We start from the raw sequence: 15474 nt of genomic DNA on the forward strand, positions 1-15474 counted from the left end.
CGGTAGTGATCAGCTGAGTGCCAGCTGTGCCGCAATATTCAACCAATCGTATTACATTATTTATTTGTGTGTGGTGTCTATACAACAAGGGTGACTAAAAATGCTCAAAGTGGCGGTGAAAAGCGCCATAAATACACACAGTCACATATAACAACAATTAATTATATTATTTAGGGTTATTATATTATTATACAATTATTATTTTTCAATAAATTCAATACCTTGTGCTGAAAAACATCAATAATATCAACAATTTTTTGGTTATGTTACTCAATTTTTTTTCATTGTGTACATAAGTGCGCGTTGTTTGGGTTTGTTTTGTGTGTATTTTGTTGATTAAATTTTTAACTTTTAACAAAAAAGTATTAATATATTTGTGAATTTTAATTATACCTAATGTGTAGTTAATTAATTTGACAATTATTTGTGAAGGAAAAATGTGTAAAGTGATGTTGATGTTGTTGCTTGAAATTTTGTTGTTGACACATGAGGCCATTTTTTAGTACAATATTTAAGCCAAATTTTAACATATAAATAATGTATATTATTGAATTTTAATAATTACAATTGATAGCTTAATATTTTAAAATATAATTGGAGTAATTTTTTTTTCGGATAATTAGTGAAAATTAAGGGTAAAATTGAAATTTTCCAAGCATTCCAAAAATTTGTGTGTGTTTGTTTCATGACATTTGTGAATTATTGGCTGTTGCTATTTGTTTATAATAATCAAGAAGACATTATAGAATATTGAAAATTAATATATTAATTGGAAAATTGCTAATTTTCACTAGGTTATGGTGTATACAGAGGGCGTGAGTGTACCGGGATTACAGAGGGGTTGGTCATAGTTTCGCGCGCTGGTCTCCCGCGCTCTGATTATCCAACTCCCGCATTTTTTATTCTAATAAACAATAATTTATTTATTTATTTATATAATATAAATTTTTTTAAGTTAATAATATATATAACAAACTAATATAATGTGTAATTTAATAATTAATTATTAAATAAAAAAAATAATTAAAAAAAAAAAAAAGTATTTAAGTGAAGTGGTAAATGGACAAGGGAGAGACTTGAGCATTATGGCGATTCATTGATATACCCAAGCATCGCGCGCTCTTAATATTTATTAATTTTTTTATATATTAAATAATTAAATAATATATATAAAATTAATTTTTATAATATTATTAATAAATAAACAATTGGATATATTAATTTTATAATTGTCAAGTAATATTAAATACAACTTTATCACACGTCATCAAATCATAATCAAGATGCCACAGACTAGGTGAGTGACGAGACATACATATTTTTAATTTAATTTTAATATAATATTTTATATATTATATTATAATAATAATATAATTATTTTTATCAATTAATTTTAATTAATAAATATACAATAATAATAATTAAATTTTTTAAAAAAATTAATTATGGAATGTTGAAGAAAAAAAAAAAAAAAAAATGTCATTTGACATGGAAAAAAAATTTACTGCTCTAACCTGTTTTTATGTGTGCAGTCGAGGGCGTGCACGCTACACATATTTATTTAATTTTAATAAAAATTATTAATATAAATTATTGTTATAATAATAAATTAAAAATTTTATTAATTATCATTATTTTATATATTTTTTTTGAGCCTATTATTGCCACCATTTTAGTCTCTAAATTGATAATATATTTGGTCATATTGAGACAAAAAATTTATTTGGACAATGGCGGTGAAGTGAGAGTTGAAATAAATATTTTTTTTTATATTAATTAATATATAACTAATTGAGTAAATAAATATTACATGTAGTTAATAAATAAATTAAATACATTATTAATTTTTTTTTTTTTTTTACATTGATTAGTTTGCAAGAAAAACACCAGTCACATTCTTACCTTCAAGCAATGAAATTATCACAATCATCAAAACGTAAACGTAAAAATACTGAACCATGTGAAGATTCAGAAAATATATATCCACCAAAAAAAATAACAATTGGTAGCAATAATGTTGCTGATACACCAAAAACACCACAGTCAAATATAATAACATCATCATCATCATCAACATCATCATCATTATTTAAAGAACAACGTGAACCATCAACATGGACAGAATTACGTACAGCAACATGTTTTTTAACACCATCAAGTTCATCAAATAAAACATGTCCATTACCATCATTTCCATGGGCAGATGGTTCACAAGTATGGTCAGTAATGTGTACTGGTGATCAAAAAACATTAACACAAAGAGATCCACTTATGTTTCAACGACATCCAACATTACAACCACGTATGCGTGCAATATTACTTGATTGGTTAATTGAAGTATCTGAAGTTTATAAATTACACAGAGAAACATATTATCTTGCAATGGATTATATTGATAGATATCTTTCAACTCATCAAAATGTACCAAAAAATCAATTGCAATTAATTGGCATAACATGTTTATTTATTGCTGCAAAGGTATTGTTTATTTTTCATAAGATAATTTTATTGTAATTTAATTCATTTAATTAAAATTTAATTTTGTTTATTTGTTTTGTTTTAGGTTGAAGAAATATATCCACCAAAATTATCAGAATTTGCATATGTTACTGATGGTGCATGTACTGAAGAAGAAATACTTGGTAAAGAATTAATTGTATTAAAAGGACTTGGTTGGAATTTATCACCAGTAACACCACCAGGTTGGTTAAATGTATTTATGCAAATTGAATCTGGTGATTGGTCAAGACCAAATGCATTTATTTATCCACAATATAGTGGATTACAGTATTCACAAACAGCACAAATATTGGATTTAGCAACACTTGATGAAGGTAGTCTTAAATATCCATATAGTCATATGGCAGCTGCTGCAATATATCATACACTTGGACGTGAATGTTCATTACGTGTATCAAGATTAACATGGGAACAATTATCACCATGTGTTAAATGGTTAGCATCATTTGCAAATACTGTTGCTGATGAAGGACAACAATTATTATTAAGAACAGCAATACCATCTGTTGAAATTAATTCTGGTTCTGGTTTACGTGCAGCAGTACCAAATATTGTATTAGATGAAACACATCGTATACAAACACATGTTGTTGATTTAAAAATGCTTGAAAAAGCACAAACAAGACTTATTAATAATGATTCAATTGATAATAATTCAAGTCTTGATATAACTGATAGTCCAGATAAAAGTGGTATTTTAACACCACCATCAAGTAGTCAAAAAAATTCACCATCACCACCAAGATTACCTCCACAACTTGAACCATATACATAACAATTTTTTATAATTTTTTTCCTTGTAAGTAAAATGAAAGAGAGAGAGGGAGAGAAAGAGAGAGAGAGAGAAAAAAAAAAATGAAAATTATTATGGAGGTGTTTGTGTGCTTGTGTAGGTGGATTGGTGGGTGTGTTTTTTTTTTTTTTAAGTTTATTTTTTTTTCTCAAAATGCCTTGATGCATTTTTTGATTGCTCTTTTAATTGTCTAGTAATATTTTTTTATCGAGGGCGAGGCATCGTGACTTTAAAAAGCTATCATCAGTGATAAGAAAAAAATAATAATCATTATTAAATAAAAAAAAAAAAAAAAACGAATAAAAATATATATATTTTAAAACCATGTTAGATACAATTATTTAGTGTTGCATAAAATGTTCTAAGTCGGAGTATTTTTTTTTTTTTTTTTTTTCTATGCCGAATAGTTTTTATGATAGGAAAATTAATAAATTGCTTGATACTGAGCTAATATAATGAAATTGAGACTCGAATTAAGTAACAATTCGTCAATACGCTTTTTCTTTTTTTTTTTTTTTTTATTTTATTTTGTTAAAAAAGAAAAAAAAAATGTGAGTGCTAATTTTTTTGGAGAGAAATGATAATAAATTGGTTAAAAAATTGATAACGAACATGAAAAAAGTGCCTTTTTTTCTGTGATTAAATAAAAGAATCAGCAAATAATTTTAAAAAAATAATAAATCATAATATTTGCTTGCTGAAAAAAAAATATAATCATTATGCTAACCAATTTCAGTGCCTTAATTTTCTACTGGTTTTTTTTTTTTTTTTTTTTCTTAACAAAATAAATATATATATATTATATTTGATAAGCAAGAGAGAAAAAATAAAAAAAAAAGAAGTTGTAAATAATCTTTTATACAAATTATGAGCATAACATAAATTTAACAATCAGTAAAAAATTAAAAAAATTAAAAATATGTTATATGATTAACTTGCATTAAGAAAGAATAAGATAAAAAAAAAAAATTTAAAAATAAAAAAAAAATAAAAAAAACTTTATTACGTGTAAATAGTAACATTTATATAGTGTGATTATTGAGAGTGTATGTATGAACAAGTATTTAGTTTATAATAATGAATGAATTTAAACGAAAAAAAAAAAAAAAAAAAATGAAAAAAAAACAAACAAAATATCTGAAAAAAAATTATATATATATAAATAATTAATTAATAATACAACAAAAAAATATCTAGTACACTTATTTCTATTATATATTTTTTTTTTTTTTTTTTTTTATATACAAAGTAACTCATAAAACTTGCATAAAAAGTGTATGAATTTATTTATATAAACCCTCATTTGTAAAAATTAATTTGACAATAAAGATTCATAAATCCACATGATATTTTATAATTATCATAAAATATAATATTTTTACTTTAATAATCAATAATAATATTATGAAAATTAATAAATTTTCATTCATGATTTTGTCATTGTTTTTAGTACTAAAGTAAACAATCTCAAACGACAGATGTGTTACTTTTTTGATTCAAGTACACGTGCGTTTTAAATCCCGCGCAAACTGTTTTACCGATTGAGTTGAAGTGATATATAAGTCATCATTATCAATGTTATCTTTAAATAACAAACTACTAAATTAGTCTAGTCATGTCTATTATCTACGACCCGTATTATCTGACACAGCTCAATACGTGTTCAATTAAAATAACACGTATTAAAAAATGGCCAAATAAATTTTGAAGCAAAGGATGATGATCGTCGTATTAAAAAGCGATCAATATTAATTATTTAAAAAAAAAAAAAAAAACCAGTTTTAATATTAATAAATCCTTTTCCAAATAACTTTCCATTATTATTATTATTTTTTTTTTTTAATAAAATTGTCTAATGAAGCACACAAAAAATACCTAATTTTAAATTTAAATAATCCCGCACTTTTAAAGACGGCCATGTTTGTTTTGTATATCACGTGATAATATTGTCGTCATTTTTAATCGCGAAGAAAAAAAATTATCGTTGCGACATAACGATGCAAACGCTCTCAAGTGGTGATGTTTAAAAGTTATGATTAATTTTGATTGGTGCATTTGTTTGCATTCAAGAACTTGTCAAACGGTGTGTGTAACAAGAAAAGCCGTTGATAAAAATTTTTTCATAACCAACGCAATTGTGTCTTTCTAATAAAAAAAAGCCGGTTTTTTTTATAAATAATACTACAAAAAACGATACTACACTACGTATCATCAACAAAATAATTTATATAAATATAAAGGATAATTAAAGTTCGAGCTGAATTGATTGGTAATATAATTATTTAAATAATCTTGTATGTTGGTTGTCGGTTGATGATGACATTTTATCAAATCAAGTTTAAATAATAAATGTTGTTTTATTTTAGAATATAAATAATATACAATGGATAGTCCAGCAGGACAACATGATAATCCTCTGGGAAATAATAATCGTGAAGGTACCAGAGTTATTTTACGTGAAATAACAGCAACGCTCCAAAATTCACCACCTTCAAAAACGCCAACAAAAAACAAGGTACATATTTTATTATTAATTTATTTAATTTTTTTTTAAATATCATTTGATATTGTCAATTAATTAAGGCTATTTAATTTAAATCCATCTAATGAAAAATGTATTTTTATTTTATTTTTATTGAAGCTTTTATCACGTGTTAGATTTTCTGTACTTTCTTTTGTTCCCTCCAATGGCTCCAATGGCTCCAACTTCATCACCCATCTTGCTTTTTTTCCCCACCACTAATAATACATATTTAAAATATTATTCTTGACTTTTTGTGTCTGACAGAGATAAATTAAGATTTTTATTTATTTTACATTTTTACAACTATCTATTTATTTTATTTTATTTTTTTGATCTAAAAATAATATCTATCGTTGGGTTATAATATATACATATATATTTATAATGAATTTTTTTAGTTCTTCATTATCTTCTTTTTTTTGTGTATTTAGAGATATAAAATAATAAAAAAAAAAACAAAGAATTATTAGTGACTCTGACCTTCCATTTGTGTCTAGTCTATTTTCTCAATTTAACACTCTATACATATAACAACTTGGATCCTTTACATTGGGTTATTAACCCCTTTGTATTTTTTTTTTTCAATTTATTTTAATTAGATTCACAAATAAATACTTATCGAGTTTAATCTATTTTCATTACACAACTATTATCTAATAAATTCTTTGTACTATTCTTTAAATGACCTTGATCTTATGTTTTTCTTTTTAAATTTTTTAAAACTAATTAAATGTAATTTCTATTTAAAAAAAAAATTAAACTCATTCAAGTATTAAAAATATATTTATAAATTAATTTAAATTACATTTTTATAAAGTTATTTTAAACAAAATTATTATTTTTTATAGTAAATTTAATATTTAAAGTAGAAAATTTTGAAAAACTTCAATTTAAATTATGTTTGAATAATCATTATTTTATTCTGCTTATATTTTTTTAATTAATCAATTTATAATTTAATCAGTAACATCATTAATAAACCAATATTTATATTCAATTTAATAAATTTTTTTTTCTTGTTATCATTACAATTCATGTAGAGTTGTTGTGACAAGTAAAAAAAATTCTACTGTATTTATCTCCTGGAGATGACGCCACCAGAATAATACAAGACCACATATATTTTTTTTTTTATATCAATTTAATCTATATATAAATTTTTATATAAACTTGAAAAAAAAAATTAACTATCTTTATATTCAATACCACCTCCAGTCAATATAATATACCATATTTGGTGATGCAAGTACTAAACTATACATTATCTCTCCTCACACATACACACATACAAGCCTTGATAAGTAAGATAAAAAAATAAATAAATAAAAAGTATAGGTACTTTAACAGTAAAAAATAATTAAAAAGAAAAAAAAAAAAAAAAAAAGGAAAGAAAACCTAATATTACCGAGCGTGCGCGATATTTAACAATAGTTACAAGTGCAGAGGTTTTGCGGCAAGTAATGATAAATTAAATTCATTAAAATATCATTGAATTAATGCATAACTAAATAATTAAAATATTAAAAAATCAATATACAATTATATTTATTATATAATTATTATTATAATAACAACAAATAAATATAAGGTGAGCAGTGTTTTTTATGTGAGTACGTGTTATTTTTTTTGGAGTTCATTTTTTTTTTTTTTTTTTAATATATTATTTACATGAGTGTACTGTACACAAATATATTTACAATTATACAACACACTCATTGCAAGAATAATATGTAGGATGATACATATCTATTTGTAATATTAAAATTACAAATTTTATTTTTTAGTTTTTATTTATTGTAATTACGTTAGTAATAATAATTTTACTTAGGACAATTATTTTTTTTTCTTTTTCTATTTGATAAAATATTTGAAATTTAATAGTTTTAATAGAAAAAAAAATAGTTTAACTAGATGAATAATTGGGCAGGGCTTCTACCAGATGGGAATGACTCATTTACGTTTCTGTTGCTGTCACGGTCATTTCCTTATAAAGATACTTACTCTTGTTTTACCAAGATATATATTTTTTTTTTTTTTAATTTTGTCCTTGTTCATAAATGCAAGTTATATTTACAATTCAATATATATATTTATAAATAAAACACCAACGCATTGGGTGTGTGTTTTTTTAAATTTCGTTTTAACAAGAAAAATAGAAATAAAAAAAATATGACAGGATGTATACGCTCTGTAGAATTTGTTGAATGAATTTATGGATTAAGTTACAAATATATATATATAAAAATAAACAAGGTAAATAAAATATAGCTTAAACTTCATTTTAAGATAATTAATTTACTTGAATATTAAGACAGTTTAAGTCTAGTAATAATGGGAAATTTAATAATGCGTTTGGTAATTATTTAATTGATTTTTTTTTTACCTGTCATGATATTCACGTGGTTAATGAATTTATAAAAAAAAACATATAGATTAAGGTCATTGTCATGTTTAAATATTTATTCTAAGCAATGTTTACACTTTGAAATTTGACAGTCAACTGAATTTTAAAAAATATCAACAACGTAGTCTTGATCAAAGAAATTCGATGCCAAAAAAACTTTATTATTAGATATTAGCAAAACGAACCTGGTCAATCATTATGCAATAAATATAAGCTTTGTTTGCTTATTTTTTTAAAAATATATATGTATTTTTTTTTACCACCACCCTGATGTGTCAAATCTATCAGCTGTTGTTTTTTGTGTTTAAAATAGTTTTAGTTCTTTGTTAATATACACTGAGTTAACATATTAGTTAAAAATTCCATCAAAAAAATAAAAATGGATTTAATTAATCGTATATTAAAGCGTAATTCACCAAATTCATCAAATTCAACAACACCTGAACCTCCAATTGAGGTTCCTGTAAATAGCATAGATCATTAAATTAATATAAAAACAAATAAAAACTTATCTAATTATTGTATAATTTATTTTACAGACTGGTATTGATGTCACAAGAACACCAGAACATGAAATCAAAGTAAAATTTGCACGTGAATTTATTGAAATAACTGATGATCAAATAAAAAAAACAGATAAACAATTAAATGATAATAATAGTTTATCATCAGCAAGTAGTTTTCAAAGTTTAACAAGTACATTAAGTACAAAAAGTAGTAGTGGTATTTGTATTGATAGTCCATCATCAATATCATTTGATACATCATATGCTAATTCAGATATACCAGGTTTAGATGATTTATTAAGTGCTTGTGCTGGTATACGTCTTGAAGATTCATATGCTGATGCATCATTTGCATCAGCAAATGATCAAAGTAATCTTGATATAACACAAAATATAGCTGAATATAAAACACATGATAATTTAAATAAAACACAAGAAATTTGTAAATTAAATTTAACACAAGATATTGCTACATCAAGTGTTGATATATTTTCAACAGATTATAAAAATTCAAGAGAATCATTGTCTCATACATTGACTGATGTTGATACTGATGCATTAAAAGCTGATAAAACTATTGATTCAATTCAATCATTACCAGTTACATCAGACAGCTGTTTGTCAAGTGACAGTGAACATACATTTTCATCATCAATAATAGATTTAAATAAAACAAAAGATACAGTTAAAGAAGAAATAATATCTCAAGCTCAAAATAATATTGAATTTGATAACTGTAAATTTGTGGTTAATGAAAATATTCATATACCAAGTGATGCAAATAATTTATCATTTGTAAAAACTGATGAATCATTACAAGTTACTGATACTGAATTAATTGTTGATGATAATAATGTTGTAGAAAAAAGTGAAGTTGCTGTAAATCAAGTAATCAAAGCAGCTGAATCATTGTCAATTGAAAAAATTATTGATAATCCAGAGGATAATATAATTACAGATAAAGTTGAAAAGTCTGTTGTTGAAAAAACAAATGTTATTTATACTTTAAATCAGACTGTTGAATTGACCGAGTCATTGGCAATTGAAAAAGAACTTGATCATAAAGATAATATAGCTACAAGTGAAATTAAAGAAGCTGATGAACAATTAAATTCTGCTACTGATTTAAATCAAACTATTGAATTATCTCAACCATTGGTAATTGAAAAAAATATTGATAATCAAGATAATATTGAATCAAGTCACGTTGAGCAAACTGATGAACAATCAAATGTTGTTTTTAGTTTAAATGGTACTTTTGAAATATCTGAACAACAATTGGCAATTGAAAAAGATTTCGATCATCAAGAGAATATAATTTCAAGTGAAAAACCTCATGAAAAATCAAATGTTGTTGTTGATAATTTAAATAATACCGTTCAAGTATCACAGCCATTATTAAATGAAAATAATATTGATGATAATATTATTGTAGAATCTGATGAAAAAACAATTGTTGTAGAAAATATATCAGCTAAATTTGATGAATCAAAAACTTTGTCATTTGATAAATTAAAAAGTGAAATTTTTGAAGCACTTGCAGCTGAAAAAATAAGTGATGATGTTGTATCAATTACAAACGAAGTAACTTCACCATTATTGATTGATAATAATCAAGATTTTTCACAACATCAAGAACAGCAACAACAAAAAAATACAACACTTACACTTGATGATACTGATGATGATACATTAAATTGTGCTAATAAAAATACAACAGTTGTAAAAGAAAATACATTTGATGAAACAATTAATGTAAATGTTGATAAAGATAAAAATTCATCATTAAATTGTGCTAATAATGTATTATTGCATGATGATAATAATACAGGATTTATAAATTCAGATTATGATTTTGATAAATTAAAATTAGAAGCACAACGTGTTGCTAATGATTTATATAATACATCAATTGATTGTACTGATGATAAAGAAGAAGAATTTGTATTAGCATCAACTGATTTATTTATTGATCCAATGAGTGTTGATTTATCAAGTTTAAATTCAAATAAAACAAAAAATATAACAGATAATACAGCAATTGATAGATTACGAGCTGAATCATTATATGTTAAATTTGATCCACTTGTATCAAGTATAACAATGTTGCCACAGGGTAATATATCAACATCACAAAAAAATGATACAACAATTAATGGTGATAATAATGATACTTGTATAAGTGAATTAAATTCTTCACCAAAAAGAAATCCAGCAATTGCAGCACTTGATAGATTATTAATATACAGTCCTCTACCACCATCATCAATTGATAAAAAAAATAAAGAACAAGAAAAAATATTAACTAGAGAAAAAACACCAGAACCAATAACAATTATTGATACAACAATGGCTAAAGAACTTGAATTAGTTAGAACAAATGTATTACAATTAGAAGAACAAATTGAACAACAAAAAATTAAATATCATACTGATATTAAAACAATTAATGATGATAAAGAAAAATTAGAATTACAAAATATAACATTACGTGATACAATAAATCAATTAAAAAAAGAATTACAACAAGAAATTAAAAATAAAAATCAAGTTACAATTATTGTTGATGAATTTCGTAAAACAATTGAACGTTTAAATATTGAAAAAGAAAAAGATAAAAATAATTATGATAATATTAAAACAAATTTATATGATGAATTACAAGATGCTAAAAATCATCTTACAGCAACTGAAGCAGCATTTAATGATGTACATGCTAAGTATGAAAAATTAAAAATTGTTGTTACTGAATCAAGAAATAATGAAAAAGTACTTAAAGAAAGTATCGAGGAAAATATTGAAACAATTAAATTATTGGAAAATCGTTATGAACAAATTAAAAGTCATGCTGCTGCGCGGCTAGAAAAGTAAGTTGTTAATTTTATCTGTCTATCCAATTGTTTAATTAATATTATTATTTAATTAATATGTATTTATTTATTTTTTTTTTCAAGGGCTAATCACGAGTTGGATACAATTAGAAAACAGCATGAATCTGATAATGTTAGAGTTCGTGCAATGCTTAGAAAAGAAGAACTTAAAAGTAATTCATTGGCTGAATTGGTTGAACAAAAAACTAAAGAAAACAAAGAACTTACACAAATTTTGGATGAAGTTATATCAAGAGTTGGTCAAAAATCTGATGATTAATCAGAATAACATCAAAAAATAAATAAAAAGAAATCTCGTTATTTAATTTTTTCAAATTATTCTTTCTTAATTTTTAATTATATATACTTGATTTAATAATTTTTTATTTTCAACATTTTAAAGTTAAAATAATCATTATTATTATTATTATAATTAGATTTAACAAATAATAATAATAATATAGTTTTTAAAAAAAGAGTTAAGAAAAAAAAATTTGTCACTTATCTTTTATACTTGAATAGTGTCTCGATTGATGCCCTATTCAAAGAATAGTTCATCCTGTAAATGTATATCGTTTATAATAAAAAAAAAAAAAAAAACAAATAAAAAATATAATTATATAATATTGATACTAAAAAAAAAAAAAAAATGAAATCATTAATACAAGAATAAAAGAATAAAAAATATTTATCATTTAAACATAATTATTTTATTTACAAATTTAATTTATTATAATAATTTTTTTTCGTAATTTAAAAATATAATTTATTTATAAATGTAAATATATATAACCGATTTTTCTAATAACCACAAAATTTTACATAAAAACAAAAAGGAAAAAAAAAAAATGGGTAATTAAAAATTCGACAAAATTAATTATAAAGTCGGACAAACAAAAAGAAAAAAAAAGCCGTTAAAAATCACAATTTATTATTTAAACAATATATATTATTCCTAATAATTATTATATATATAAAAAAAAAATAATAACACAACAGTTTTATGACAACTGTATATTTAATTGAAATAAAAAAAAGCAAAGCAAAAAAAAGATAATAATTATTTTTAGAATAATAATTAACATGATTAAATAATACAAAGAAAAAAAAAAAATAATAATTAATTAAACAATATCAAGTTTGTGTTGCTGGTTCAACAGTTAATATAACTTGCCTTTTAGCATATTTTAACATTCTATCAGTTGTACTACCAGGTTTACGTGGAATATTTAAATTTTCTAATTCTGGCATTGAATTTTTAACTTTTTTAGCAATTTGAGTTGCATATAACTTAAATTTTGGATGTGTCATTGTGATACCTCGTAATCTTAATGCTTGTGATACAGCCCAAAGTAATTTCTGTAAATAAAAAAAATTATGAATTAATAATTAATTCATTATATTTAATAAAAAAAAAAAAATGAAAATATACTTACTTTTCTATTGGTATCACTCATTTCAGTTGTAACTGGTTGTGATACTGATTGTGTTTTAATATTAACAGAATTCATTGAATATCTATCATTCCATGAATTATTTTTTTGATCAAAATTATCAAATGATAAACTTTTTGACCATTTTAATTTTGGTCCATCAAGTTCATCACAACTTTTACGTTTTTTAGACAAATTATCATTATCATCAATTTTAACTGGTGATTTAAATAATGTACGTTTTATTTTTTGATTTATTTGACTTGGTCCAGGACGTTCTGTTGTTGCTGTTGTTGTAGTTGTTGTTATTGTTGTTGTTTTTGTTGGTGGACTTTGAAATAATGCACGTTTTGATATTTCTAATTTTGTTTTACGTGGACTTGATTTATTATCAATTGATAATCTACGTATTAATTTTTTTTTAGCTGAATTACGTGGACTTTTACCTTTTTTATTTGTTAATTTTTTAATATTTAATACTATTTGACGTTTATCACTCATACCTTGAAGATTTGCACTTGAAAATGTACGTCTACGACGTGCAAGATGACTTAAACGTTTACCAGGACTTTGTCCAATATTACGTTTACATAATACACCACGTTTTTTAACACTATTTGGTGGATTTTTATTAAACCATGATGTACATGTTGATTGTGTTTCATTACCAACATATCTTTCATATAAATTAATTGTTAAATTTTCAAAATCTTCAATATATTTATTTCTATTATAATGTATACCTGGTGCTTTATGTCCATATGCTAATGACCATGGTAAATCCTTGGCATTAATAACATCAATTGTTTTAAATATTGCTAAATTTTCATTTTGTGGTATATCAAATTTAACACGTTTTATATTATTATTATCATTTAATGGTGATTCAATGTAACTTGTTGCTGGTGGTAAACTTGTTGTTTCACTATTTGTATGATAATTTATATTATTATCAATATTATCATTTGAATTTATTTTTATATTTGATATTGATGAACTTGATACATCACATTCATCAAATGCATTTGTTAAATTTCTTAAACTAGCTGGTTTATTTATTATTTCATTATTTTTTGCCTTTATATTATTATCTTTATTGCTGTCTGTTGTTGTTGTTGTTGTTGTTGTTGCTGCTGCTGTTGATGATAATGATGATGATGGTGGTGGTGATGATGATGATGATAAATTTAATTCATTATTATCACTTATTTCATTAGTCGTTTTATCATCTGTCATAAATGGATTATTAATCCAAAAAAATCTATGATTTTCTTTGATTAATGTTAAAAAATCATTACAATCTTTTTGACAAATTGTATGTCTTGGTGGCGGTGGTACACCAGATAAATATTTATTTATTTTAGTCATTAAATAATTATCACTTTTTAATATCATTTCTTCTTGACTTGGTTTATATGGTGGTGTTGTTTCTTTATTAAATTGTTTTGATAATATACGATTAAATGTTGATCTTCTATTATTTGCTTTATCATTATTATCATCAACATTGTCATCATCATCATCATCACTGTCAAACATTTCTGGACTAGATGCTTGTTCAATAACAGACTTTATGATTTTTTCTTTATTAATTTTTTCAGGATAACAACAATCCATTGTTTCTTCATTTAAATAAACAACTTTATTTGTTAATTTATATTGTGTTTTTTTTTCTTCATTTTCTTCAATTGTTAATTTATATTGTGTTGATTCATTTTCACTTGTTTTTTCAATTCTTTGTAATGATGCTAAAATTATAAAATAAAAATTATTTAAAATAAATAGTTCAAGTAGGTATATTTTTTAATTCTAACCTAAAATTAAATTTATTTTTAATATTATAAATAAAAGAAATGAAAAATTCAACAACTCTTTTACTTAATTATATAAACAAATAAAAATATATATTCAAAAAAAAAAAAAAAACAATTACCAATTGTTGATGAACTCAGTGCAAGATCCTCTTCCAATATGGAGATATTATTTACTCCATATTTAATTGAGGATGTTTCAGAATTATCCGCTGATTTAACAGGTGTATTATTTTCCAAAAACATAATTATTTTGTATCTAATATATTATATCTACTATTTATTGACTATTCAAATCACTTGTATCAGTAAACATACTTACTGATAACGTATTCAACAAGCATTAAATTTCAACACTCAATTATTATTATGATTGTTAATTCTTTAAAATATAAAGAATTAAATAATAAAATTATTTTTGCAATTTTAAAATATATTTTCATACAGATTATACTACAATGATTAATTTATTGTTAATTATATTAATAACACACGTGTGTTATATTTTTTTTTGTCGATGTTTTTATATAGATATAGAAAAAAAAAAGATTAATTTTCGCAGAGTATCGTTACGACAGCGTTGTCACCACTTTTCTCTCCTTTTTTTTTTTTT

The 15474-nt window shown here is 23.2% G+C and overlaps 3 protein-coding genes across 5 annotated transcripts; 2 read left to right on the forward strand and 1 right to left on the reverse strand.

Annotated features, from left to right (window-relative positions):
• Window positions 1-45: 45 nt before the first annotated feature.
• LOC122852735 (G1/S-specific cyclin-E-like) lies at window positions 46-3539 on the forward strand. Its single transcript, XM_044152689.1, has 3 exons — window positions 46-1297; window positions 1872-2478; window positions 2564-3539. Exons 1-3 carry the CDS (start codon window positions 1284-1286, stop codon window positions 3293-3295), a joined length of 1353 nt encoding a protein of 450 aa, XP_044008624.1. The 5' UTR covers window positions 46-1283; the 3' UTR covers window positions 3296-3539.
• Window positions 3540-5276: 1737 nt separating this feature from the next.
• LOC122852740 (interaptin) lies at window positions 5277-12314 on the forward strand. 3 transcript variants are annotated; one of them, XM_044152697.1, is made up of 4 exons: window positions 5277-5582; window positions 5680-5828; window positions 8781-11614; window positions 11702-12314. In XM_044152697.1, the coding sequence occupies exons 2-4, from the start codon at window positions 5697-5699 to the stop codon at window positions 11895-11897; spliced, it is 3162 nt and encodes a 1053-aa protein (XP_044008632.1). In that variant the 5' UTR covers window positions 5277-5582; window positions 5680-5696; the 3' UTR covers window positions 11898-12314. The 3 variants fall into 3 exon arrangements, with proteins under 3 accessions (XP_044008632.1, XP_044008633.1, XP_044008634.1); XM_044152698.1 differs by lacking the exons at window positions 5277-5582; window positions 5680-5828 and adding an exon at window positions 8216-8704 and having other exon boundaries at window positions 11702-11959; XM_044152699.1 differs by lacking the exons at window positions 5277-5582; window positions 5680-5828 and adding an exon at window positions 8216-8698 and having other exon boundaries at window positions 11702-11959.
• Window positions 12305-15461, reverse strand: LOC122852741 (probable WRKY transcription factor protein 1). The gene is made up of 3 exons (XM_044152700.1): window positions 14984-15461; window positions 13054-14798; window positions 12305-12976 (listed from the first exon to the last, which is right to left on the reverse strand). Exons 1-3 carry the CDS (start codon window positions 15105-15107, stop codon window positions 12752-12754), a joined length of 2094 nt encoding a protein of 697 aa, XP_044008635.1. The 5' UTR covers window positions 15108-15461; the 3' UTR covers window positions 12305-12751.
• Window positions 15462-15474: the final 13 nt, after the last annotated feature.

Source organism: Aphidius gifuensis, linkage group LG3 (assembly GCF_014905175.1).
Source record: "Aphidius gifuensis isolate YNYX2018 linkage group LG3, ASM1490517v1, whole genome shotgun sequence".
Classification (NCBI taxonomy): domain Eukaryota; kingdom Metazoa; phylum Arthropoda; class Insecta; order Hymenoptera; family Braconidae; genus Aphidius; species Aphidius gifuensis.